Genomic DNA, 26,028 nt, shown 5'->3' with positions numbered 1-26,028 from the left:
AGAAGGCATTGATGCGAAAGCCATTCCCTCCTTCGAGCTAGTCATTTGGCTGAGTGCCTGGGCAATAAAGGTTTGTTAACACAACTAATCAATTTTTACGTCACACAGCCAAAGCTCGGCCATCCAACGCAAAGATGAGATTTAGATCCTCCGCTGACAGTTTGGAGAGCACAGACGTCTGCTCGCAGAGGAAACCCCGGTATAAATTACATGTGGTGTGAACAGACGGCCTCTGGCTCTAGACATGGAAGTTGCACGTGTTAAAGAAGGAGCTCAGACAAGTTTGGGTCTGATCTTTCACTGACATTTAATATGTTGTGACTAATATTATCGCAGCTTGACAACTGGAGAGTGAAGCGAAGCAAACACAGGGCACTCTTTGGCGCAACTTGGAGTTTTTGGATGTGAAATAAGGAAAAAGATGGAGTATTGAAGAGTTGCTGTGTAATGCATTAAAGAGTGCAGGAGGAGGCAGTGAATATCAGAGAGAGAGGGCTGGAACACTAAATTGCTGCCTTATGGCACAGCGTGCTTACACAGTCAGCACAAGTTAAGCCTAATATAAGTCTGCTTAAAATGCATTGAGTTCAGGAGGGGAGGCTGCCGCGCTATCTGGGGCTTCCTGGCTAAAAATACAGAGTGGGTGAGGAGGCGTGGAGGGAGTACACACTGGCCTTGTTTCTAATTCCACTTACAAGCTCAACATGTTGTATGAACTCAAAACAAACAAATTAAATCCAGCTCTATTACGCAGGACCACCCTCGGCATGGTGAACTCATTTTCAGTTCTCAGTTTTAGGGTGGTTTATACAGCATCCATTCTCAGAATTTATTTTATTCTCTTTAGTCTATTTCACATTTAAAATTTATGTTTTATTCAGTTTCTCAAATGTATTTTGATACCGTCTTTGGTTTTGATGAACCCTGATAAACAGAATAAAAAATTCTAATGCACTGTGAGCTTTTTTCACATGCAGACATTTTGACTTGATACTGAAATAAAAGCAAAGCAGATGGTTGCACCAGATGTGTGTAAGTTCAAACATAACACAGTTATAATGTAGATTATCGCTAAATTGTGATCTACACATCAATAAAATAGTAGTGGCTGCATCATGGACATAAGTTACGAAATACATCTAACCTAAAAATGTAATAAATCTAACAATAACTAAATAATTACACATGCCTCTAGGGTAAGTGTGAAATTTAAATCATAAGATGTCACATAATTATACTCATTGATGTCAAAACAGCACTTTTTCTGTCACAAAGCATTTTTTTAAGTTAATTTAATCCATTTTGCAACACGGTAATTCTTCTGTAGAGGCATAACTGATGTGATATTTCAATATCAATCTATTTTAGTATGCTGCACTGTGCTGCCAAGTGGCTCATGACAGCCAGAAAGCTATTGCACATGGTAACCATGACAATGAAACTACTCCGATTGTTGATTGGCCACTCGTCTCCTTGACATTACATCCCAATGAGGTATGTTATGCCACAAGTAATCAGGGTCAACCAATTTTTGTACCTGATTTAGTTACAAACTATTAGTGGGAAAGAATCTATTGTTGACTTTACACCCTAACTTAGAAAAGAACATAAACATAGTTGGTGCAAATCCAAGTCCAGTTGTTACTAATAACATTGATGATTCAACTCAAGAGTCTCAGTAAGCCATGACAGTGAGGCGTCCATTTACACCTGTCATTTAAAGTGTCTAGCATCTGCTTAATACACTTTTGTAGCCACATATATGTGGTTCCTTTGTCCAGGACACAAATTTGTTTGAATCAGTCTCTGTTTTCTTGGGAACATGAACATGAAAGATGGTGATCATGTAACTGTAGCTGTGTGGTAACTGATAAAAACCAGAAGAAGAACAATTAATTAGCAGTTAGCATTAACAAACTTACAGCAGCACTAAAAATATATCCTCAAGTTAAAGTACAATTATTCCTATGCAAAAAATGACTCAAGTAAAAGTGAAAATCACCATTTGAGAAATGTACTCAAATAAATTAAAGTAAATTAAATTATTTTCCATTTTAATATTTTTGGGGTGTACTGCAATTATGGAAGTAAAGTTAAAAGTTGAAGTTGGCTTTATGTAGGCTAACAGCTTTCTAAAGCATACCAAGATTTATGTTACATATGACATATGCAGCTAATGTTAGCTAGCTAACTAGCTTTTCACCTATCGACTAGTTATAAAGAAGGTATGAATGGCAAATGTAGTGAAGTAAAATGGTTCAAAAATATACTTAACTAAAGAGGAAAAGTAAAGTTTTTACTTGTGGGTTACTTGTGACTCGTTACTACCAACCCCTAGCATTTACTGCATTTATGAACTAAACAAACAAAAGTTTTGTCACAGGCTTTCATCCACATTGCTCAACCACACATAAAAAAATCAGTGGTCTAACTGATCAGGGATCAGATAAATTCTACAACAGCTCAGTGCGTCTGCTGTATGATCATATGATTTGAAATCGTTAGAGCCACTTTTCTCTCTGTTTCAAGTGACTGGGAGAACAACCACTCATTTCCGTGCAATTTCGCTGTAACCTAAGCTGTCATCATCTGAGTGTTAATTGGATATTTGATTTCTCTGGGCCTGATGAGCAGCACATTTGTGCTCAAAATATTCCACTCCTTAATACAATAAAGAAGAAATAATAACAGGATCAGCTGACTGATGCAGCTCCTTTAGGAGGCAGAAGACTTGAAATTAATCCATGTGTAATGGATTAATAAATGCTTGTCTGATACGATGAATGGATGTTACAGCAGAGCTCTACAGTCGCGTTAAAATCTCAAAGTGTCAGACCGGCTGTAAGAGGTATTTATACCACTGAAGTGCTGTCACCACGGTCCCGCTGGCAACAGCAGTCAAATCTGTCAAGTGCTGAAACACTTCACTCCTCTGTAATTGTCAAACTTCAGGATAGTTTTACAGCACTTGAGAAACTCACATCTTAACCAACCACATGCATTCTTTATTTAGCAGATTCTAATTAGCAAAGATGTTTTTGTGAAGATTCAATGAACCTTCACACTGTCTCTGTGAAGTTTCACACAATCCCGAACAAACCACGCGTCTCGTCAAAAGCAGCGTACAGTCTGACTGACTCTCACACAACAAAGAGAGACCATACGGTTGTTGTGCTGTATTGGCAGGACATTGACTGATGGACAGTGTGTTGAGGAGCAGGCGGGCTGAGAATCGATCGGCTGCCAGTTTGGTTAAAATCTGATGAGCTCCACTGCAGAAGGTCACACAGTTGGTCAGTCACTTGGCTGCAGAGGGATTAGACGGCAATGACTGACGTGATGGATAACAGCCATCGCAGAGTGAGGGAGGGCATCAATTCAGTTTAAAGTGAGTAAGTGGAATTTAAGGGGATGTTATGGAGGTCATGGAGAGTTCAATAAAAATAATTTAATGAAAATGAACTACTTTTTTTGGAAATTACTCCTTGGAGACGGCTGATATAGCTTTAGTAGTAAGAGATTATGAGCCTTAATTTCACTGACTGTCTATAAAGATGGACGACTTGACAGCTCCCCAGAAATGAAGCCAAAGCCTCCTGGCTACAGTATAAGAAATAGACCCCGCCCCCTCCATGTTAGCAGATGGGACATGGGCCAAATTCCAAATATTTTTTCTTATACCTGAGAAAATCAACTACTACTTCATTACAATGATGCAAAAATGCTAGTGGAGTTTAGGGTTTTATAACAGAGGTAGGTGCCATGCCATTGTAGTCTGTTTTGATGGACCGTTATCCCGAATCTCCAGGAGTAAAAAAATCGAAAGCCCGAAAACCCTTTTGTACAATTATTCTGAAAATACATATGTATCATTGACTTATGTATAAAAAATTACTGATGTAACTAACATACTTATATCAATCCAAACCATAATCATTTCCTAATTTAACTTGATTCAACTTAACCAAACTGCAGCCGTTCCACAACACTAACCACAACCTTTCAAAATACACTATGTGTGTATTTTCAGAACAATGGGCCTTTGGCAAAGCGGGCTTTTGTTTTCGAGATAACGGCCTGTCAGGCAAATGGGCTTTCAGTCCATCGGGATATTTTTCTGACTATTGGGATTTTGGAATAATGAGCCGCTGGAACAATTTGCAGTCCCAACAGAGGTCATGCAGGGTTTCATATAAATCATTTAATGATAAACACTTCACAGTTTGTGAATGAATGCATGGGGATTGCTCATGTAGTAACAAATTATGAGCTTCAATTTTTAAGATAATGACCATTTTGTATGAATTTAGGAGTGGGCAATGTTGACACCGTCCTCGGGCTCTGGTGGCTCAAACATGTCAGGATATGTCCAATAAAGCTGCTGGACAGATCGTCCATGTTTCAGATCGTTTTCAGGTTGTAGTGGTGTTTGACACTGAGACAGCGGAGCGGACAGAACCCCAGCGTTTCAGAGCAGAGAAAACGGCAGACCTAATTTTATTTACTGAGCATTTTTTTAATCATTCAAATTTGTCTGGGTGGTTAACAACACGTTTCTGTGGTGTGTTGCTTTACACACTCTTTAACAATACTGGCTTTGTGTAATATGTTGAAGAGCAATTTGTTGAGTGCTTTTGACTGTTTTCGTGAGCGGTTTGCTAACTGGTAATTAGCTACGTTATTTCTTTCTCTGTTTTAGCATTTTCTGGATCTTGTTACCACAGAGTTGGTTGTGGGGAACCTAACTTCACTCTGTTGTTACCAGAAACAGCTGGCTGGAGCCAAAAGTGTCAGTCTGTGCTTCAATGCAAGATAGCGAGTGTATACCTGCCACACACTCAGGCAGAAGTAAGACATTAGGAGTGAACTGCTGTTACCGTTGTCAAAGTAGATGACAGTAGAGTTTCTGGAGACACTGGGGTCAAAGTTTGCCATGAGAGGAGCGATGTACTGCGTAGCTGTTAGCATCCGGTGGACCACATCACCCGTGTAGATGAACCCTGAGGAAGAAAAAGAGAAAAGACACCATATATAACTTAGAGTACTCTGGATTCTGATTAAAATGAAAACTGCAGCCTTCGACACTCTTGCACTGTTAAATCAGCAATGTGTGATGTTCATTGCACTTTGCGCATTGCATTTATAGTGTTTTACCTGCTGTGATAAAGTGTTTTAAAGTAGATTTACCCTTTAGCAACTCATAAAAACAAACATCAATCTTCTCTCCTTCCACTCCTACCTTTCCTCCCTCTATAAAGCTGTTATCAGATACAGTATCTCTCAGGAAGACAATAAGTCTGCCCTCAAGTCCAAAGTTAAAAGCCCCTCATTACCCAGCAGCCATCACTTCTCTCTCTCTCTCCGGCCTCCTGCTGCAGGCTGCTTCGGCTAGCAACTGCGATTAATTAGCGCTATTATCTTTTATCAGAAACAGAAGGGCAAATCTGAGGGGCTTTAAAGGAAGATATGCTGAGTGAGCACTTATACATCATCATGGGGGTTATGAGACTGACTGGTTCTCCTTCTAACTCCCCTGGTGTTCTCCTCCTTGTCCTCCTGTGTGTGTTTTTACTCTACATCATCAATCACAGACACTAACGAAGAGACCATGACAACAAAAAGGGATTATGTTAACTTTTCCAATTTATTTGTGACTCCACCAAGGCACAAATAGATCTCTCCTCAGAGAGGGACGTGCTCAGTCAACACAAACTAGAGCTGCATCATTTAGCAGCCTGTAAACATGGTTATTAATGGACTCCAGAAAAGGGGGAAAACGCCCACTATTCATCACGAGGGAACAGCCTTTGCATAACGAATCTGCATGGATGACAACAGAGCCAAACAGAGTTTTAATTTCCCTGCTGACGACAAAGTTTAGCAAAGTCAGCTTCTATATCAAGATTTGTTGAAGGCAAAATGTTTTCTTTCTCCTACTGCCTTCACCTGAATTGCAAAAATATCCAAACCTTTACTTAAAATCATGTTTTACTCAGAACAAAGGGAAAGCGTGACATTTGCCAGAGACGATCACATGAATCCAACATAATTTACCTTTGAAGAGCAGTCTGAATAATTAATAAGACACTTACAGTGACACTATCTTGAAATAAGTAGGCATGCTTTTTAAAATAAATTACTCTTGTTTCAAAATGATTCTTGCAACCGGAAAGGGGGCATCTATTTTTTCCCTCCTGTTGCCACTTTTGTCTTGTTGAAACTTGTGAAACTGCAGGGTTTTTAGGATGACAGATGGGGTTGTTCAAACATTTAGGACTGGCTGCTACCTTCTGATATGTGTGTTCGTGATATGGTGTTTTCTGAACAGGAAGAGACAGCAAGTATCAATATTAAAATCTGAGAGCAGGTCATGCTGGACCTTTTTTTAGCACATTATTATAGAAAAAGAGGAAAGAACATGTTGGGAAACACACGTATTTGCTTCCTTATCAAGAGAGAGATGAGAAGATTGATACCAGCTGGTTATCTTAGCTTAGCATAAATACTACAAACAGCGGGGAAAAGCTTGGCTGGCTCACTAAAAGCTCATTAATTCACACATGATATGTTGTTGAATCTGTACAAAAAACAGGGAGAAACTAGAATTACCGCCTTGCAGTTGTATATCTCCACCAACCAATTACGTTGCAGTTTATATCCATGTCTGTCCAGTCTCATATAATGTATGTAGTGAAGACTTCCAGTGATTCCAGTGAATAATTTCCAGTGAGAAACATGCTGTTTTCACTTTGCATTGGAACAAATCTGGCCCAGCAACTGTGAGCGCTTATAAAGAACAGAATTTGCACAATTTAACACATTATGGAGGAACTGTGTCCATAAAATTCATGTCCGCATCTTGATGTTGAATGCACCTAGCCGCTAAATGTCAATATATGCTAGGCAGCATCTCAATATCAAGTAGCTCTAGAAAAGTAAATGCAAAGAGAAGGCAATTTAATGTAATTTAATGTCATGGGGAAGTGAATACATAATTATGCTTACTGTAGACAAGCCAGTACGTCTTCTTGCACAAAGGCATAAAAATGTTTACCAGTTTAATCGTTTCCTCGTTTCCTGTCGTTGTGCTATGCTAAGCTAACCGGCTGCTGTGGGGAAAAGTCCTCCATCTCATTTGGTCTTTAGGATGGACATTTTTTTCAATTATGCACTGAATAACAAAATAAAATCACCAAACAACCCACAGTAAGAAATCATTCTCTTATGAATGGGATCAGTTTGCATTTTTGCTAAAGTTCAACAGACATACAGTATATAAAGTAGCTGCCTGAGGCATATAAGGGGGAAAAAAAACCCATCTCAGAAAGAAAAGAGGATTTTAGGGAAAAGTCTTATTGAGGCCAGCCCCCATAAACCCCCATTTCATGTCACCATATGTCTTCTCCTACAGTAGGCGGGCTATAAAAACACATCTATCACTTTGCAAACCAGGAGCAGAGCATATCATGAGGGGAATCAATCTTTCCCTAAAGACCTCCCTGCTCTCTATATAGAGCACTGTCAGCACACAGGCGGTGAGAGGAGCAGGGGGAGGGAGGTGCTGGAGAGAAGATGTGACTTTATTTAGTTGTGTGAACTCCTGACTTTAGAGAACTCCACCTGGAGTGAATGAGGTAAAAGATTTTGCCCTGTGTGGCTCAATGGGAGCAGTTTCCACGGTTACAGTTAGTTTTATTTGTTTGATAAAATAATTCAAGAGCCACTCGCGAACTTCTCCACAGTTTTTTATACTTTATGATACGAGCATTCGTTTAGGAACTGTTCATCTTTAGTGTCTTTTTTCCTAAATAAGGTAAGATACAAAGTGCTCAAGATGCTGGTAAGCAGATTTTGGTACAGGCTAGCTGCTTCCACTGTTTCTAGTCTTTATGCTGAGCTAAGCTAAGTAGCTGTAGTTTAAAATTTACCGTACAAACATCAGAGTGGGATCAAATTTTCTCATCTAACTCTCAGCAAGAAATGAAATCAGAGTATTTCAAAAATTATCAAATTGCTTTAAACATGTAAGTAGGCTAGTAATCTTGATGCAAGTATAACTAGCAGGTATCGCTATGCATTCCCATACACTATATTTTTTATTTTGGATTGTACATATTTTAATAATCTTTAAGAAACATTAAGAAATATTTAAATGGGTCACTTTGCTTTTTGTACTTTCAGATCATGAACACAGCACAGCAGATAAGAGCCTCCACATGGTGTATGAAGTTAAAGAGGATTGAACATAAAGAGGCAGGGGGTGTTTAGTCTACCTGCCTAAATTAAAGTAAAGATAAAGACAATGCTTTAGTGCTGTACGCTCTTTCACTGCTGATAACTTTGCGGCTGTACGTTTCTGCGTCGGCACTTTCACGTCCTTTATCTGATTGTACGGCGACACAAATGACTTCCTCCAAATCAGCCTCTATACATTTCATCTCAGCTCATATTTACCCAACATTCAACTCCGGCACGTTTTTATCTCTTTCACTCTTTCTTTGGCTTTGTCCGCTGTTGCTTCACAATTTCTCCTTTCACTTTAAACCTCTAGAAAGCTTAGAAATCCCCGGACTCTCACACAATGCCCTGTGTCGAAGGGTTTTACTTCTGGTGCTGCCTCTGCTCTCTGCCGGCAATCTCCTGAAAACACAATACGACTTATTTGACAGTCTAAAGAAAATCAGACAGCCTCTCAATACACTAAAGAGCTGAGAGCCGCAGGGCGCTGAATAGAAAGGCAATTCATTCATTATGGCCGTCACTTACAGCAGAGGGGGACTGGACAGAGGAGGAGGAGGGGGTACCTGGGGAACAACAGATACATAATGAAAGAGGAGAAGGAAATTAGACGTGAAATAAAGGAGAGGAGTTTGAGGCAGAGGAAGAGGTTTTAGGAAGGTGGGATGGAGTAGGATGAGTTCCCCAAGTTGTGTTTATATGTGCTGCTATCCCAAAGTGCTGAAGTGTGTATGTCCAAGAAAAACACGAGCGGGAATCAGCAGTCCCTCCCAGACTAAAGCTTCACTTTATTAGACATTATGTTTAGACAAGGCCTTTGTTCCTTGGTCCTGAGCTGTGTTTAATTCACAGGATATTTTCTGTTTATCACAGCTGTTTTGAGCCAGAACTGGATCACACACGCACACATGCACATTTTATTTAATCTTTTGTCTTTTGAATACAAAGCTTTTTATCTAAATTGAATGTCTGCTTTTTCGTTTTATATTGCTGATTGATGCAAAGCAATACTGAGTCAGCCAATAACCAATCCATTATGCGTCACCTAGGGAAAATCCTCTGGCACACAGAACAAAATGTGTTTTATATTTCACAACTTTGGATTGCTCAAAACTGGCGGTGATCGCCACCATGACTGGACAAAAAAGTCAAACTTCATTAGGCCAAAAACGCCAAAAGTTATCATCCTTGTCACAATGCTGTCTCTGAGAAATTATGTTAATACATTATATTAGTTTGGTTTGCCAAATACATTTTGAGGGAAAAATAATTGCTTGGATTCTGTTCAGTGGCGACATTTTTTGAAGTAAATACAGCAACACATTTTTGTACTGCATGCAAGTTGTAGAGAGCTGGTTGGCAGTGGTGGGCTGTCTGGGCACATCTTCACATTTTCTCAACTAGATGGGCACTTTATCATGTTTTTTTCCACTGGAAGGAACCATAAAAAGCACTTCATCATGTTTTTTCTACCCTAGAGGGCACTGCATGGTGCTTTTGTCACTGAAAGGGCACCCTAAAGGGCACATATTCTCCACTGGAGGGGCACTCTAGAGGGCACTGGGAAACTGCATTATATTTTCTCCACTAGATGGGCACTCTAGAAGGCACTTTATCATGTTTTCTTTACTCAAAGGGCACCCTAGAGGGCAGTGTATCACATTTTTGCCACTGAAAGGCCACCCTAAAGGGTACAAAGATGGGCTTTTCCTAACCTTAACCAAGTGCTGACAAGCTAAACAAGACTTTAGTTGGTATGAGTGGAAAAAAAAATCATCTGAACATTTTCCTGACAGCTGTGCAGATAAAGGTGCATCACATTTCTCTCAAAAATATTTGCAGTTGTGAAATTAAAAATTTTCTATAATTAATATAATTCTAGATAACCTTCTGTCATTTCTATAAGACAGTGTTGCTTGCCATTGGCTGCACATTTCTACGAGCAGCGAGGCATTCAACCAAAGGGTGATGTTCCCATCTCTGCTTGTTTCATTTAAATAGTCTTTAGAGGCCTAAAGAGGCAAAAAAGCAGCCATTTCAAACAAATCTGAAATAATAAACATCATTTGTTACAGCTGAAACCTTTCTGATCTCGTTAATCATCTTATGATCCCTCCAGATTATCTTGCAGCCTTTTAAGGGGTCCTTGACCGCGGGGCTGGGAACTGCCGTCCAATGGGATCAGCTGTTGGACTGACATATGATATCTGGATTTCATGCGCTGCTTTACTTCCCTCACACATGTTATGTGTTTGGTGCATTACACCTAAATTGCCCTGTCATGTCAAATTAGTACATACAATACATATAATAACCTATGATTTGATAAAAATGTTCATGTTTTGCTTGTATTCTGCTCGTAAAGTGTGACAGCTGGTGCAGTAAACAGCACGCCACAGCTGGATATCCGTCAGCACAGCTGGCGGTGGTCAGATCATATATCATCACTGATAGTCATGGTCTCCACATGTCAAGCTGCCCATAGGCTGGAGACTCTGTTGACCAAAAATAATCAGTCAGTTCAGTTCATTATAACACCTGCAGTATGCCGACTGTCACTGACTGATTAACTGTTCTGACTGTATGAATAATGATGCTCTTTATGGACATAATGCAGTTATTTTCCAGACATTTCAAGGGATTTTTATGCATGCATTGATGTCTGCCACAGTGCCATTTTTGACACTACCACTGTAATCTGTTGATTATTGTTATGATGAGTTGATTCATTTTTTGGTCCAGGAATACTGAACATGGGAGGCAAATATGGCCGCCCTCTGACAATTTTCTAATTGAGAATAAAAATAAATTGATTCACACTGTTTTTCTCAGAAGGTTGGGTCCAGAATCCCATAACTTCCACTTGATTTCTGCGTAACATGGAAAGGCCAACAATGAAAAGAGGCAATTCAGTGAAAAATGGACAGATGAATTTGCATTTACTTTGCCGCAAACCAGACCACTGCAATTAATTTGCGAATTGTTGTGCAAGTTTGCTTATATCAAGCGCCATCATGAGGCAAAACGTGCTAGCTTCAATGTAGCGTTTGAACAAATGTTCATTCATTTATCATGAAAACTGTTGCATGGTTGCATTTCTGCCAAATAAACTAATCCGTTAATTAAAAATTGGTTTTAGCCGCTGCACTGCCAATATGTGCACAAAAAATCCAAAACTAAAAATCCCCAAAAATGTGTTGTTGTTTTTTTAAATAAGTAATGTGTCTTATTTTATCTCGTTAACACTTGTTGAACATTGTCACAACAGGTTTTTGGGCTCAATAGTACACAGAATAACATCTCACGACAGACATTTTTTGCAGCGTTACTCTAGATTTATTGCACACAAAAACCATAAAAGTGGATTTCACATGTTTGACAAGGCTGCATGCCAGCCCCATCTTGTTGCCCACATCGTTAATGTGTAGGCGAACTGCTGCACTGTTTTGAAAGTAAACTAACTGTAATTGTTACTCTGCTGCAGAGTTTGAGCACAGGTAGCAAAATGAAATCATATTTATATTTATTTAATATTCATTTTAAAAACCTGACAGCGATAAAAGCTGTGAGAAAAGATTGTCCAGTGTGGACGAGCTGACTGATAGGTCCTGAAATGGAGGGATACGGGGAGGGTGTCTCGGAGACAAAAGCCCCAGAGGCCTGCGAGAGGCAGATAGCTGCCTCCTCCTCCTCGGTCTCTTCCCTCCATCTCTGTCTGGAGGAATGCAAATACTTGTTATCTCCTCTGTGCTGGTAGTGTCTGAGCCCGTCCATTCCTCCACACCATCATCCAGCACGTTTCTGAAGCCAAGGAAGCCAACGTTGCAAGTGATGGAGAAATCAAGTGGGAAAATGAGTCGGTGATGATAATGACGATATGAGACACGTTGGATTATTTCTTTATTATTCCAGCGGCAGTTAAACGTAGCACAGCATCTCTGAAATAGTTGGGTAAGAGCAGGGCTTTGGTCTTTGATGTGATAATAGCCGGTTGGGGTGTTGTGGTTTTGCCGTCAAGACTCAAGTGGAAAATTGCTTTGCACACTCTGGCAAACACGTCTGCTGCGTCACGTGTCCAACCCACACATACACATCTCCTGATACCCCCACCTCCTTATCCATGTCTATCAGGGTGTGCTAGGCCACTTGGCAGAGGGACTACTGTTTCCAATCCAAACCCATCGGTCTGGTTTCTCTTCCAGTTAAGTCTGGTGTGGAGCTGGTGGTGCTGAGTGTTGGGAGTGGTTTGTTTTTTTATCCCCCAGTCTAGCAGACTATCCTGCGGAGGTGAGAGCTGTAAATGGTCTTGTATCAGGCTGACTGCTTGGCTGGCAGAGTACCGTTGCTGGTTTTGTCCTGCGGTTTGTGCCAGACGAGCCTTTTCAGCCCTGTATCTTCTGATGTAATTTCCCAGAGAAAAGAAATAACTCATTGTTTGGTTCTCTGCTGTATTCAGGGGTGAGATGTCTTTGTACAGTAGCCACCACACTCACAGGTACACCAAGTACCAGAAACACATCCAGGCACTCTCTTTTTCTTCTCCATTTCATAAAGGTCTCTCCACTCCAGACTCATTTTATAAATCTTACCACATTCCCTCCTAAACCCAGCAGCAATAAAAAATGGCTGTGTACAGTGTGATATGCCAAGCACATACAGTATATCCAATAACAACAGTAATAACTGCTAGTGAGAGGACAGAGTCCAAGAAACAGTGTTCACTTACCACCAGTCGCCACGGTGATTTCACGCAGGAAATGTCCATAAAAAGGGAAATCGAAGGACAGATTAACTCTCTGTGAGGGAAAAAACAGACAGATGACCCCGGTCAGTCAGATCGAGGTAAGAAGAGGATCAGAGAAAAGACTGTTCTCATCTTAAAAACAACAAGAGGATTTAGATCAGAGGAAAAATGTAGAAAGAAAATACAAAGGTGCCCTAGTGTGTAATACCGGCTCTACTTTGTGGGGCGTGTGCCACTTCTGAGCAGAAATCTAAAGCAGACATCTAAAAGAGAATGTAAATTTGGGAAATTTGCATATGACCTTTATTGCATTTTAGTTCAAGGAGAAAGAAAAATCATATCCCTTCCTAAAAAATACCCAGATTTAAGGAGAATGTTGATGTCCTCATGAAAATGTTAAACACTAAATATATGTGATTTATGAGGAAGGTAATAGCACATAAAATGACATTCATGGGTAAACACCTATTTAGATATACTGTATTTGTACATGACTATTAAATAGAAGCCTTTTTCAGCCACAAGAGAAATACTCAGAAAGTCAAAACTATGAGATACTAAGTTATGTGTTGGTAAGTTCAGGTTTTGACTTTAACTGAAAATTTCTACATTTCCAGGAGTTACACGGCACATAATGGGAACATGACAAAGAGTCCTGTGTTCCAAGAGTCCTATGTTCCCAAGGTCGTATGTTCCTCAGCTCTAAATAATTGGTTAAGGTTAGGTGTTAACATAGAACATAGGACCCTGGGAACATAGAATCTTGGGAACTGAGGACCTAGAAACATAGGGTCTTGGTAATTTAGGACCCTGGGAACAAAGGACCTTGGGAATTTAGGATCATTGGAACATAGGACCTTGGAAACCTAATACTGTGGAACCATAGGACTCTGGGAACATAGGATCTTGGTAACTTAGGGTCATGGAAACATAGGAGGCTGGGACGATAGGATGTTAGGAACATAGGACCCTGGAAATATTGGCGCTTGCAAAATTGGGACCCTGGGAACATATGATCCTGGGTATATAGGATCCTGAGAAAATAGGACCTTGGGAACTTACAACCATCAGAACATCGAACCATGGGAACATAGGATCATGGGAACGTAGGACCCTGCAAATATAGGACCTTGGTAACTTAACACTGTGGTATCTTAACACTGTGGGAACCCTAGGAACATAGGAACTTGGGAACTTAGCACCGTGGCAATATAGAACATTGGGAACTTCAGACCATGGCAACTTAGATACACTCCCAGTAATAATGATGTCTGTTTGACTGACTGAGTCAGTCAAAATTATGAGATATGTTAAAGTCTTGACTTATTCTTTCATGATCTTAACAACGTAAGTCAAAATTTTGACTTTGTATCTCAGCTATATTTACCCTTGGCATCATTCCTAACATTTCATCTTGTTTTTTTTAATTTTCTTTGAGATATGAGCGTCCATACCATTTACAAATGTGTTGACAGGAATTAAGACATCATAAAAAGGACTTCAAGAAATATTAAGTATTATAAAGTAACTCTTGGACCAAATGAACAATAAACTGCTCAAGCACATCACCACAAATGATAGTTTAAGTATTCATTATTTTATCCCTGAACTGAATATGCTACGGTCACGTCGCACCACTGCCAGACAATGTTATGGGCATAGATAGTCCACAGTAAACATGCAGCTATTATACATGATCCTAGATCATGTTGGGAGGAGTAATCCTGTGGCGAACCACAGTGCATCTCACAAACTCTATAGCCAATCCAGAGCTTAACTTTTCTACAATCCTGCGATGAAGTTGACCTCTGCGGCTGTGTTTTGTTTTACGACCTTACTGGTCCAATTCCTTTCAGTTTCTCTGGCCGGCAGCAGTGCCAGGAAGGAGCATGGAAGCTTTCCCCCTGTCCTGGTCCAGCACTCAGAGTTTTATGCAGTTTCTCAGGACTTTAACTGCCATCATAATAAACTCTATTTGTTTAAAACGTTAGTCTGCTGACACGGTGGCTGAATTTCTCCACAGATGGTTTTCAATCCTTATGGGACTGCAATCTCACGATGACATTATGCAGCCAAGATTTCCATATCTCCTTTTGACTCTGCATTGCTTGGTTGGTCATTGAATTGTAAAGTTCAGATATTGATTATTTCAGACTGAGCCAAAGTCAGAGAAACCTCCCACAGCCTCCTGTACTGTTGGGGAAAAAAGGCTCGCCTCTTAGCTCTGTGGTTATAAAGAATAGCTTGTATGGTTCAATCCATCATTACATGACTGAAGGTAGAGGAGCAGAATACACAATGTGGGACTCTATTCTATCTCCTCGCCAGCTATTGTTCACCATGGGTGCCTTTTCTTTTTTTTTTCATGGCTGTGACTGCCCTGCTGCCACGCTGCTCTGTTGCCTCAGTCATTCTGCTGCTGCCTCCTGTGACTTCATCAGTATTCGCCTCACATGGGTCACCTGCTAGAGCAGAGGTGGAGGGAGGGGAGCTTTGAAAATTCACTGCAGAGAAGCTTTTTGAAAAGTTCAAAATTCTTAAAGGGAAACTTTTTTTCAACCACATTCCCATGGTTTTAATGAGAAAGTCATGTCTTTTTTGGCGATATAGTGTTATCAGCAACCTCTGGCCAACATAACAGCTGAGGTTTGTGGGTATAAGCTCATATCTCCTGTTTGTTGTTGGCTTTCTGTTGATCTTTGAGCCATCACTGGCTAAGCTAACCGATTAGGCTAAAAGGCATGGGTAGCTGAAGACGTCATGGTGTGTGAATGGATTAGATCTCGAAATGCAGGCTGGTTTTGAAAGAAACAGTTGAAACAGCTCCGAGCCTGACTCAGAATGGGGGCTGACCAGCTTAACTGCAGTTGAGATCAAGTTCAGCTTAATGGAACAAGCTGGACCTGATTTCTGAGTCAAAGCTAAAACAAGCTCAGCTGAACTGTAAATTGATGACAACTACATATACAGTATGTTGATTTTATCTCATAAGACCTGGGAAAGAAGCAGATTTTAAGATTCTGATTTTCCTGTTTAGCTAACAGATGAAAAAATCATTTAGAAATACTTCTGGTACAATATAAAAATATTCATCATAATCTCCCCTTACAATCTACTGCAGTATTAATAATCTGTAAAGATAAAAACTATGTGATTAGAGTCATAATTCTTGCTGTGTCTTGGCCCAGACACATGACAAACATGTTGCTCCCTGACCAATCATCACTTACCACACTTCATAACTCGCATCAGGACAGATTCCCCTGGACTATAATGAAAACAGCCAGTGGCAGTATGTATAATACTGGCTTGCTCATGTTCAGAAAAGCCTATAAAAAACAGAAAATGTGACATGACCTGTTTCACTGTTCCTCCTTGCAGCACCTCTTTCATTTCACCATATTTGCAGTTGTACATGGAAGAGTGTCTTTTGCCTGTGGAAACTGTCTTGGAACGCCAAAAAATTCTGACTCCTTTGTGCAACGTCAGTTGTTTTCCACTATGACACACTACACTGGATGAATTACTGCGCAGACCAACAGTTAACCCTAACACCCAGTGTCTCCCAGATCTGGCTGAAATGAGGCTGACATCATGCAGCCTTAACCACAAACATCAACTTAAATGTTGTCAACAATCAATTAGTGCTTCATCAGAAAATTAATCAGATACTACTTTGATAAATCCAATAGCTGAAAGTTGCATGTCAGCCGAATCTAAGTACCAATCCGATAACATGCTGGGAAATTACAAGGTCCTGTTTGGGGGCTAATAAATTACATGATATTGGATTGTGCATGGACGTGCATACTCGCTGATACCCAATCCAGGAATTTAGGCTGTATCAGAGGCATTTCATTTTGCATGGATCATTTTGCAAACCCACAAAGAACAACAAACATTTTCCAGTTCCTACTTCTCTTTGTAAACTGTTGGCATTTTGAACTGTTGGTCAGACAAAGAAGATGTAATCTTGGACTCTGGAAAAGTGGGACTTTTAACCATTTTCTGAATTTTCACATTAAACTTCAGTATTCATATGAACACACAGTCAGTATGTTATTATGACAGTACTGGTGCAACAGTAGTTGTAGATGTTAAGTATTCACTGAGGGAAGGTGCAGATTTCATTTTACTGTCCTTAAATACTTTAAAAACAGCTATCAGTAACAACAAATATTGTAAAGTGTGACTCCTTTACCTTCTTGTTTGTTCTGTAATATTGTAATTAATTGGCTTAGCACAGCCTCCCGGGTTTGAGTATATTTGAGTGAATTTTATCCACAGAAAAGCAGCAGAGCATCACCTTAAACTTCCCAACACACCAAGGAAATCTCCTCTCATGCTGACTTACCGCTGCTTGTCTGTGTGTGTTGGACAGAATCCCATGAATCTTCACTTTGTCCTTGTCCATCTGGTCGATATTTACCCACAGGTCCTTGCTCATTGGATCCGACGGGCCGTATGATTTTGACGTGTAGTAGTCGTGATCTGTATCCTCCTGTAGAAGGGAGAAAACAAATTGGATCCTGTGAGTTTACATAATGTTCTGAATATTAAGACTGTGAGGAAGCACAGTACAAGAAAAGTTATTTAGGAGAATGTAATACAGCTTGAAGGAGAGAGTAGATATTGCTGTGTTGCTCTGTGAATTAAGCCGATGCTCTTATTATACAGTGTACAGTGTACAGAATATATTAACACCTATTTATAAAGATATCCTTTGGCCCATTGCTCCTCTAAGCTGCTGTGAGCTCAAATCAAATTCCAAGTGACACTGTTGTCTGCAATCTATGAAAACAAAACAAAACAAAACAATTAAAACCTCGACATGAACAGAAAAATTCAACACGTGGAAAATCAATATCGTAGTCGAGTATTTGTAATTTTGCTGCAGAACAAATTAAATCTGCTAAATTAGATTACGTTACAGTACAATCAATGCACATAGTGCATTCTCTTTGTCCTCTGATTCAACTCTATAGTTTTCATTAGGGCGCAATCAGCACACCAAGTGGCTTTAATGTCTACGAATCAAATAAAAAAAAACAAACAATCGACTTCTTCCTCTCTTAAAATGTGCCAGACTGCACAGTCAGGATAGCCACAGACACATTCATGATCTTTTATTCCGTGTTGGAGCGGCGTGTCTGCTTTTATTGTTTCCTGCACAGAATTAGGGAGATTGCTCGTGTCGTGTGCTTCCTATTGCTTGTCTTTTCCCCTGCGGGTCTAATGAGATACCTTACAGCTGTGCCTTTTATCTAAAACACTGTTAAAGTTAGTGTTTTGCTGGATGGGGAGTAGGGGAAGTTTACACTGCCTCTGACAGTGATCTCACTAACAGGAGCGCACACAGCTCTGTGGATACTTTGATATACGGGCGATATTATTCTGACTTACGGCGCTTTGGTTTTCACAAGGCCACGAGACAAACATTAATTAAAGAACAATCCTTCACTGCTCAGCTCAGTTTGCTTCAAGGATTCATATTTCCCTCAGAGACTCATAATCTCATACCTCAGCACTGTTAGAAGTAAAGAGGCTAACTAGAACCACAACGGGTTCTTCAGCTTGTCTCTTATAGGAGAACCCTTTTTGGTTCATTGTAGAACCTTTGATAAGGGTTCAACTTGGAAACCTTTTACAGAGTTCCACACAGAATCCTGTGAGGTTTCACCCAGACCAGAGATTCTACAAAGAACCCTTCAATGGTGTAGGGGTTCCACCCAAAACCTTCTCTGGGGGTTCTATCCAGAACTTTTCCACTTTCTAAGGGTGCTAACAAGAGTCCACCCAGGCGTTCTACTGAGAACCTTTTATATCCCAAGGATTTTATCTAGAACACACTCAGGAGATTCTAATGAGAACCTTTTTAATATTCCAAGGGTTTTATCTTGAATCCACCTCTATGGAGAACCCTTTTATATTGTGGTGCAAGAACCCTTGTCAAAAGAAAAGGTATTATCTAGAAAACACCCAGGGGATTCTACTAAGAACCTTTTAATATTCTAAGGGTTTTTATCAAGAACACACCAAGGGGGTTTTACTGAGAACCTTTTAATATTCCAAAGATTTCATCCGGAACATACCCATGGGGTTCTACCAAGAACATTTTTATATTCCAAGAGTTTTATCTAGAACTCATGATGGAGGTTCTGCTGGGACCATGTTTATATTCTAAGGGTTTTTATCAAGAACACACCAATAGGTGATTCTACTGAGAACCTTTTCATATTCCAAGAATTTTATCTGGAACACATTCAGTGGATTCTACCAAGAACTCACATTTCAGGGGTTTTATGCGGAACCCACCCAGGGGGTTCTATCGAGAACCTTTTTATATTATAGTACAAGGAACCCCTGACAACTCCTTGACGAAAGAGTTTGTCAAGAATTTCCACAATCTTTGAAGAACTCTTTCCTCCAATAAAAGGTTCTTAATGGAACCCTTAGTCTTATCAAGAACTCCTGACAAACCTTTTCCTCAGTATTCTTCAGAAGCAAATGGTTCTGAGTAGAACCTCAGCCCTTCAGGCAGAACACTTTTGGAATCCGTATTTCCAATTTCCTTTATTCCTTGTTTTTATCTCACTGCCTCATATTTCAGGCTGAACATGGTAAATATAATGTTATATAATATTCAGCCTGGAATATGAGTCAGTGAGATAATATGAGACGGTGAGATAATGTTTGAAGCTTTGTGAAGCCTCTGAGGAATTGATAAATATCAAAACTCCAAATGCAGTTCAGCCATGTAGGTGGTGTTACTTTTGATTAATTTGTAGATTTAAACAAACATTGCCAGGAGCTTTTCATCACAGCTTAAAGTGCAGACAAATCGTGTCAGGGAAAACGGCCCCTCCAGGCAGCCTTACTCAGCACATTACTTTCAGAATAGAAAACAAGGGCGCTTGTAAAAGGAGTACGCACAAACGCAAGGCTGTAAAGCTTCCTCCTAATCAGCACAAGATGTTTTTTGGTCCTGTGGAGAAGGATCGAGGGAGATACAGGCTCCCTCGGAGGTGAGAGAGGCCAGCTGGCGGCTCTTCCCCTCAGGCGGGAGAGTAGAGGGGAAGGCGGGCAGGGTGCCATCGTCCAGCTGGGTGTAGGTGGACAAGACCACAGCAAACAGAGTGCAGCAGGGTGCTCGGCCAGAGAAACAGTCTCACACACACAAAAATACAGGATTACACAGAGAGTTTTGGTGGGAGGCTGTGGGAGGATGGGTCTGCTTCTTTAAATCAGGCAAACTTGCACCAAAATGTGCCTGCAAGTGAAGCGTGATGCTCACCATGGATGTGTGAAAACACAGACATGGTGTGAAATTTGCTGCTGCACTCATTCTGTTTCGAACAGACTTTATTAGCGCTGTCTACGAGGACAGGTGGGCCAAGGACATTTTAAAAAGGTAGAGAACAGAAACCACTTCCATCCAAGCAGATTTACAAAACATGGAGTCACTATGGTACATTTCAAAAGTCTGCAGCTTCCTTATTAGCCTGCAAAGTATTTTCAACACCAAGAGATTGGCCTGTGAATAAATCCATGTTAACGGCGAAGCTGCCATTTCACGGGATAAAAACATGATAATATTTATTTCTCAACTGATTTCATGATGTTTGTTTTTTCTAACTTACTCCTCATAGATCATGAACCCTTCGATATAACACAACTCACTGAATCAGTTCAGAAAAGTAAACACTCACGGCCCACATTTCAGATTTCACTGTACAGGGTTGATGTTGATTCTTGTATCTTGTTCTCTTCTTTTTCTTGTTTCTTTTACTCGATGGTACAGTGAGTGGAAAGACTTCCTATGATGCAGACTCGCATTGTCAAAAACAAAAAATAAAAAACATGTGATGCATTTCAAAATACAAAATCCAGAGCGGTTTCTTAGACGCACTGAACTTTTTACGCAGGGAAAAAACGAAGAAATAAAATTACCGCTGTCATTTCATTAATATGAAATGTTCTGTGCTCAAAATCGTCCACAGAGCAGAACATTTTGAATATATTTATCAGAAGCTGTGAAATGGAAGTGACATACAGGAATAAGGGGACGGCGCTGTTTTGCATTTCTACAGCTTGTTTTGGGCCCTTGTAGGAGCGAATATATATGTGGCTGTGACAGAAAAATGCATAACTTAAGGTAAATGGAGCATCCAGGTGAACCTGTAGTGTACAATGTTGAAAATGTAATCTCACGTCCCTGACTCGACTCCTCTCTCTCTCTCTCCCCCTCATTTCCTGACACCTCTATACTGTCAGCTATCAAATGAATGTAAAAACACCTGAAAAAAGTCATACTACTTTTCATTTATCTGAAAATTTCTTTGGCATTTGTCTGTTTATCTGAAACTGTGACAACTTGACGACACTGTCCCCTTAAAGGACGAGTTTGTAGGATTTAGTTGCATCTAGCAGTGAGCTTGTAGATTGCAACCAACTGAACACCGCTCACTCCAAACTACAGTGGCCACTATTTGGTTTGTCTGTTCTGGACTACTGCCTGTACTGGATTCTGCCAATGGATCCCCCTCAATTTTACACACTGGAATGTTTTCCAGAAAATCAAGTGACCTGCAAAATATTTTATATATATCTAAAACCTACATTTAATGCAATTTTAAATATATTTGAAATAGTTTAAAAAAGTTATTTACAACACATTCGCAACAGTGCATTTGTAATGTATAAACTGTACTGTTGACCAATAAACTGCATTTTCATCATCATCACAATATTAAAACACACAACAAATGCACTGCAAAAGAATAAATAAGAATGAAGAGATAATGAGTAAGAAAAATCATTTTATTTACATGCAGCATGCATTCACACTGAGTATATGAACATTTGACCTATCAGACGGAGCCCTAGACACATTTGGCCAATCAGATGATGCCCCTGCTACGATCTAACATGATGGCTGAAGGAGAAGAGACGTGCGAGGAAAAAGTAGCTGACGAAGACCTTGTGCTTGAGAAGAAACAAGCTAACATGCACACTTGAATGTTTATTTATTTATCCCAGGTCATTGAACAATGTTACTGCACACTGCTGATTTCAAATGCATTGCTAATGCTAACTCATACATTTGGAGTTTTCTATATATGTTGCATGCATTTTGGATCACTAGTGTATTGTGAAACTATGTCAGATATATTTTCAAGCCCCACACACAGAACTCTAGTGGGCTTGGTTCCAAATGACCCAGACTGAAGAAATTATAGATGCCTGAGCTGCAATGAAAAGCTCAAGGGAGTCTAATGGACAATAGATGGCCACATGATGAAGTGAGAGGAGAGGAGGAATATGAAACTGCCACATTTACATCTGTCCATCACAAACTGAAATACCGCAACTAGATAGATAGAGGTGAAGAAAACCAAAATTGCTTCCAATAATGAACCATTTTCTGGCTCTGGAGCACAAAAAACAAACTATAGAAAAGATCCATTCTGTGTGTATGTGTATGTGTGTGTGTGTGTGTGTGTGTTTGTGTGAAATCTATTCCACACTCACTCCCATCTCTGTCTCAGGCATTTACTGGAGCTGCCCACCACATCAATATTGCATTATACTCAGACCTGAATATCTTGCACCAACATGTTTTCACTTCTGAATGGCTCCTTAACACAAGGGAGACCCTGAATAAAAGAATTTATCACGTCGCCTTTATGAGATTATTCTGGGGGTTTAAGTAAAAGAAAATAAGATGTTTTGAAATGTTTCTGCTACTGAAGACGTACAGTAGTCGAGGCTGTGATTCACTCGTGTTTTTTTTTACAGAAAAATAAAGAAAAACTGTAATCCTCTCAACTGTAACCATGTTCCTGCAGCTGAGAAAATTCATCTATGCACGAGGAGCGGCTGAGCTTTGAATAAATGCTCCAATATGTTGGGATTAAGCTGCATGTCAGCCGTCCCCATACTTCTTTTTTATAAGACAGTGCACATACACACACAGACAGCAGGGAGCACAGTTAAATCAGACCGGAGCCTGTGTGAAAAAGCACTAAAAAGACGCCATCGCTCATGTGTGCAGCTCTTCATCAGCTGATAATACCTGTGATCCATTATTCATCGCTCCGCTCCATCTCCTGCCAGTCGTAGCAGTTTGATAGTAGTGTGTGTGGTGAAACTTAACAATGTGAAACTACATACAGGTCTGTGCTGCAAGAACCAATTTCTGCTTCCTATGGAGTATGGATACTCTCGTGGTATCAATCAGAATTACTGCGTCGTAGCTGTATGCCTCCACCATCCAGTCAAGCTGCAGTTTACACTCATCTGCCAAGTCTCATATAATGCAGGCAGTGAAGGCTTTGAAGGATTTTAATAAAAGATATTGACTGTCAATTGGATGTTATTACTCTGCAGACGTGTGTGATTCTAGCGAATGATTTCCAGGGAGGAACATGATGTCTTCACCACATGGTGCAACAACAATCACCTGAAGCTCATCATCAGCAGAACCAGATGAGCTGGTGGAGGATTGCAATGCTTCAATTATGGATCCTGCTGCAAAGAAGAAACAAATCTAAAACACGGACGCTTCACACATGTCTGTAACCTGGCTGCAGCACAGAAGATCTACGCAATCATCACCGTTTCAAGGTGGGCACTCCAGATTGGTGACATCAATTCAGTGTCTGACCAAATGTGAAACATGGTCAGAATCTCCCCTTGGATATAAAGCGTTCATCATTTTATCCTGTTAGATATTTGTGTGAAATTTTGATATAATTAGCGAATGAATTCTCAAGCTATGGCCAAAAACTTGTCTTGAGAGGTCTCCGTGACCTTTGACCACCAAATTTGAAGAAATGACCTCAGCCTGGGTGATAAAAATGATATGTACTGGTGATAGACATGTTGTCAACAGGAATAAGAAAAGTTTGATAAAATGTTCTTGGCTCATAAATAGCCGGGTGACACGAGTGACACAAGAACAGCCGATCATTAACAGGTGTGTTGCTCGGTTGCACCCTTGACGCATGACAACAACAAAAGAAACAGCGTGCGGTGACAAAATGCATGCAGATGGGGAGGAAATTTTGAATAAAAAAGAACAGATCAGTTCACGGGTGTGGCACAGTTTGTTTTGTTTTGTTTTGTTTTGTTTTTTTCAAGTTGGACAACAGTCAGAGAGCGAGGGGCTCGAACATCCAGAGGAAGCTCGGAGCAGAAACCGCTCCTCCTTCTCGCTGAAAAGAGTCAGCTGAGGTGCAGGAGCCCTTTCACCAAAAAAAAGAGTTCTTCGCAAGCAAATGGTTGTGGGTAGAACCTCAGAACTTCAGGAGGAACCCTTTTGGAACACTTATTTCTCAGAGTGCACCATCCCATCCAAGAATGGTAATTTAAAAAGAAAAACTGATTTGATCATCCTTTGCAGAACACAACATGTAGTCAGTCAAAACCTGCATGATCAATATTTATAATGTCAGCTGATATGAAACTTGATCAATAGTAATAGATTTTTCAGCTGTGCTGCACAGGCCTCCCTACAAGCCGAAAACATAATGACCTAAGCCATGGACATCACCAACACAAGACAGAAAAAGTCAATCAAAAACAGACCTGTGGAAAAAACCCAACATACATAACTTAATTTTTAACTCAGGTATTTGACATTTTGACACACAGATCATGACAATAAAGTGAGTCTGCACCTGACCTGGTCTGACTTGGGTCCTGGATCAGGTTACTGTGAAAACCTGTTAAGACCTCTACTATTCACAATTTTTCACAATTACTGATGGCTTTAAAATGCTTCAAACAAGTTGGATCACTCAAGAAGTCTGTATAAAATCAAAGCAGGAAACTTTTCAGCTGGATTAATATTTATGTGTCAGCGTGGGATTGTTTCATTTTGAAAACACAAGAAAGAAAAAAGTAAAAAAAAAAAAAAAAAAGTAGTCTGAGGTGAACCCGGGCAGCTGATATATAATTTAAATGTTCTTCTGGTCTTTGGTTGCAGATCTCATGAATTGGATTTGCAGACAAAATGTGTGCGCATTTTAAAGTGATGTACAGAGTTCACATCTTTCTCACTGCCTTTGCTGTCTTTGTTCATCTATAGACATGACTGCAAACCAACATGTTGTCTGATCCCCTGAGAGGAGGCTACAACTCTGAACACCAGAGGCTGAAGCTCAACCAGACTGAAGCAGAGTGGACACATACTGAAATTTTTAACAACTTCCGATTCGTCTGTAGAGCAGCTGCCTGGGAGTTTAAACACTACAACATGCAGACAGTAAACGTCTCTTTCCAAACATGTCGTCCCCTGAGAATCTTTTAACAAACTTGACAAACTGAGACACAAAACAAACAAAGGGGTAAAGAAAACTAATTTGTATTCACTGCAGGTTGTTGAATATGGAGCGTGGTGAGGGTAAAAGCAGCGCTGGGAATCAAGAGAAGTAATGAAAATTAGCAAGCCGGGCTGCTTGCTGCCTCGCTGTGTGAATTCTCTCCCTTAAGAAATACACAAATAAACTGTGAATGCAGTGAAGCATGCAACCCCCAAAGAGCCTCCTGAGCTGTAAAGTTCCAGACGCCCAATAACAAGTCTTCACTGTAAACCACACCCTTATTACAACACATCAAAGCAAACAACACCACCAAAACACCAACACACTGTGTGCTTAAACTGGCAGCCTGACATGTGTGACTGCGGTTAACCTATCAGGACAGGATGTGCACTCTTAGATGCCAACTACCACAACTCCAAAAATGTAAAGTTCCAAGTACAACATGTTCCAGAGAGGTTGTACAGAGGCATGTTTACTATTTTGTTACATCACCTTTTCTTTTAGGAAGTGTTTGGGAATAGAGGACCCAAATTGTTGAAGTTTTTCATATGAAATTCTTTCTCGTTCTTGCTTGACTTCAGGTGCTCTGTTGTCATATTTTGCACTTCTTAATGCACCACACATTATCAATAGAAGACAGGTCTGGACTGCAGGCAGTTTAGTCTACTATCTGAACTCTTTTACTACAAATTGTCTTAGCATCAGGGCCTTAATGCATTA

General features: G+C 40.1%; 1 protein-coding gene across 1 annotated transcript in view; it reads right to left on the bottom strand.

Moving 5' to 3' along the window:
- plxdc2b (plexin domain containing 2b) overlaps nt 1-26,028 on the bottom strand; it is a 124,058-nt gene that overhangs the window by 42,385 nt on the left and 55,645 nt on the right. The window contains exons 3-5 of the mRNA XM_084747212.1: nt 17,337-17,483; nt 12,965-13,034; nt 4,878-5,000 (exon numbers count right to left, since the gene is read on the bottom strand). Of these exons, the coding sequence (XP_084603338.1) occupies nt 4,878-5,000; nt 12,965-13,034; nt 17,337-17,483 (340 nt within the window). The remainder of the gene's footprint in view (nt 1-4,877; nt 5,001-12,964; nt 13,035-17,336; nt 17,484-26,028) is intronic.

The sequence above is a fragment of the Lutjanus erythropterus genome, chromosome 21 (assembly GCF_056507025.1).
Source record: "Lutjanus erythropterus isolate fLutEry1 chromosome 21, fLutEry1.hap2, whole genome shotgun sequence".
In the NCBI taxonomy this organism is placed as follows: Eukaryota; Metazoa; Chordata; class Actinopteri; order Lutjaniformes; family Lutjanidae; genus Lutjanus; species Lutjanus erythropterus.
This window is presented reverse-complemented; position numbering and strand designations above follow the sequence as displayed.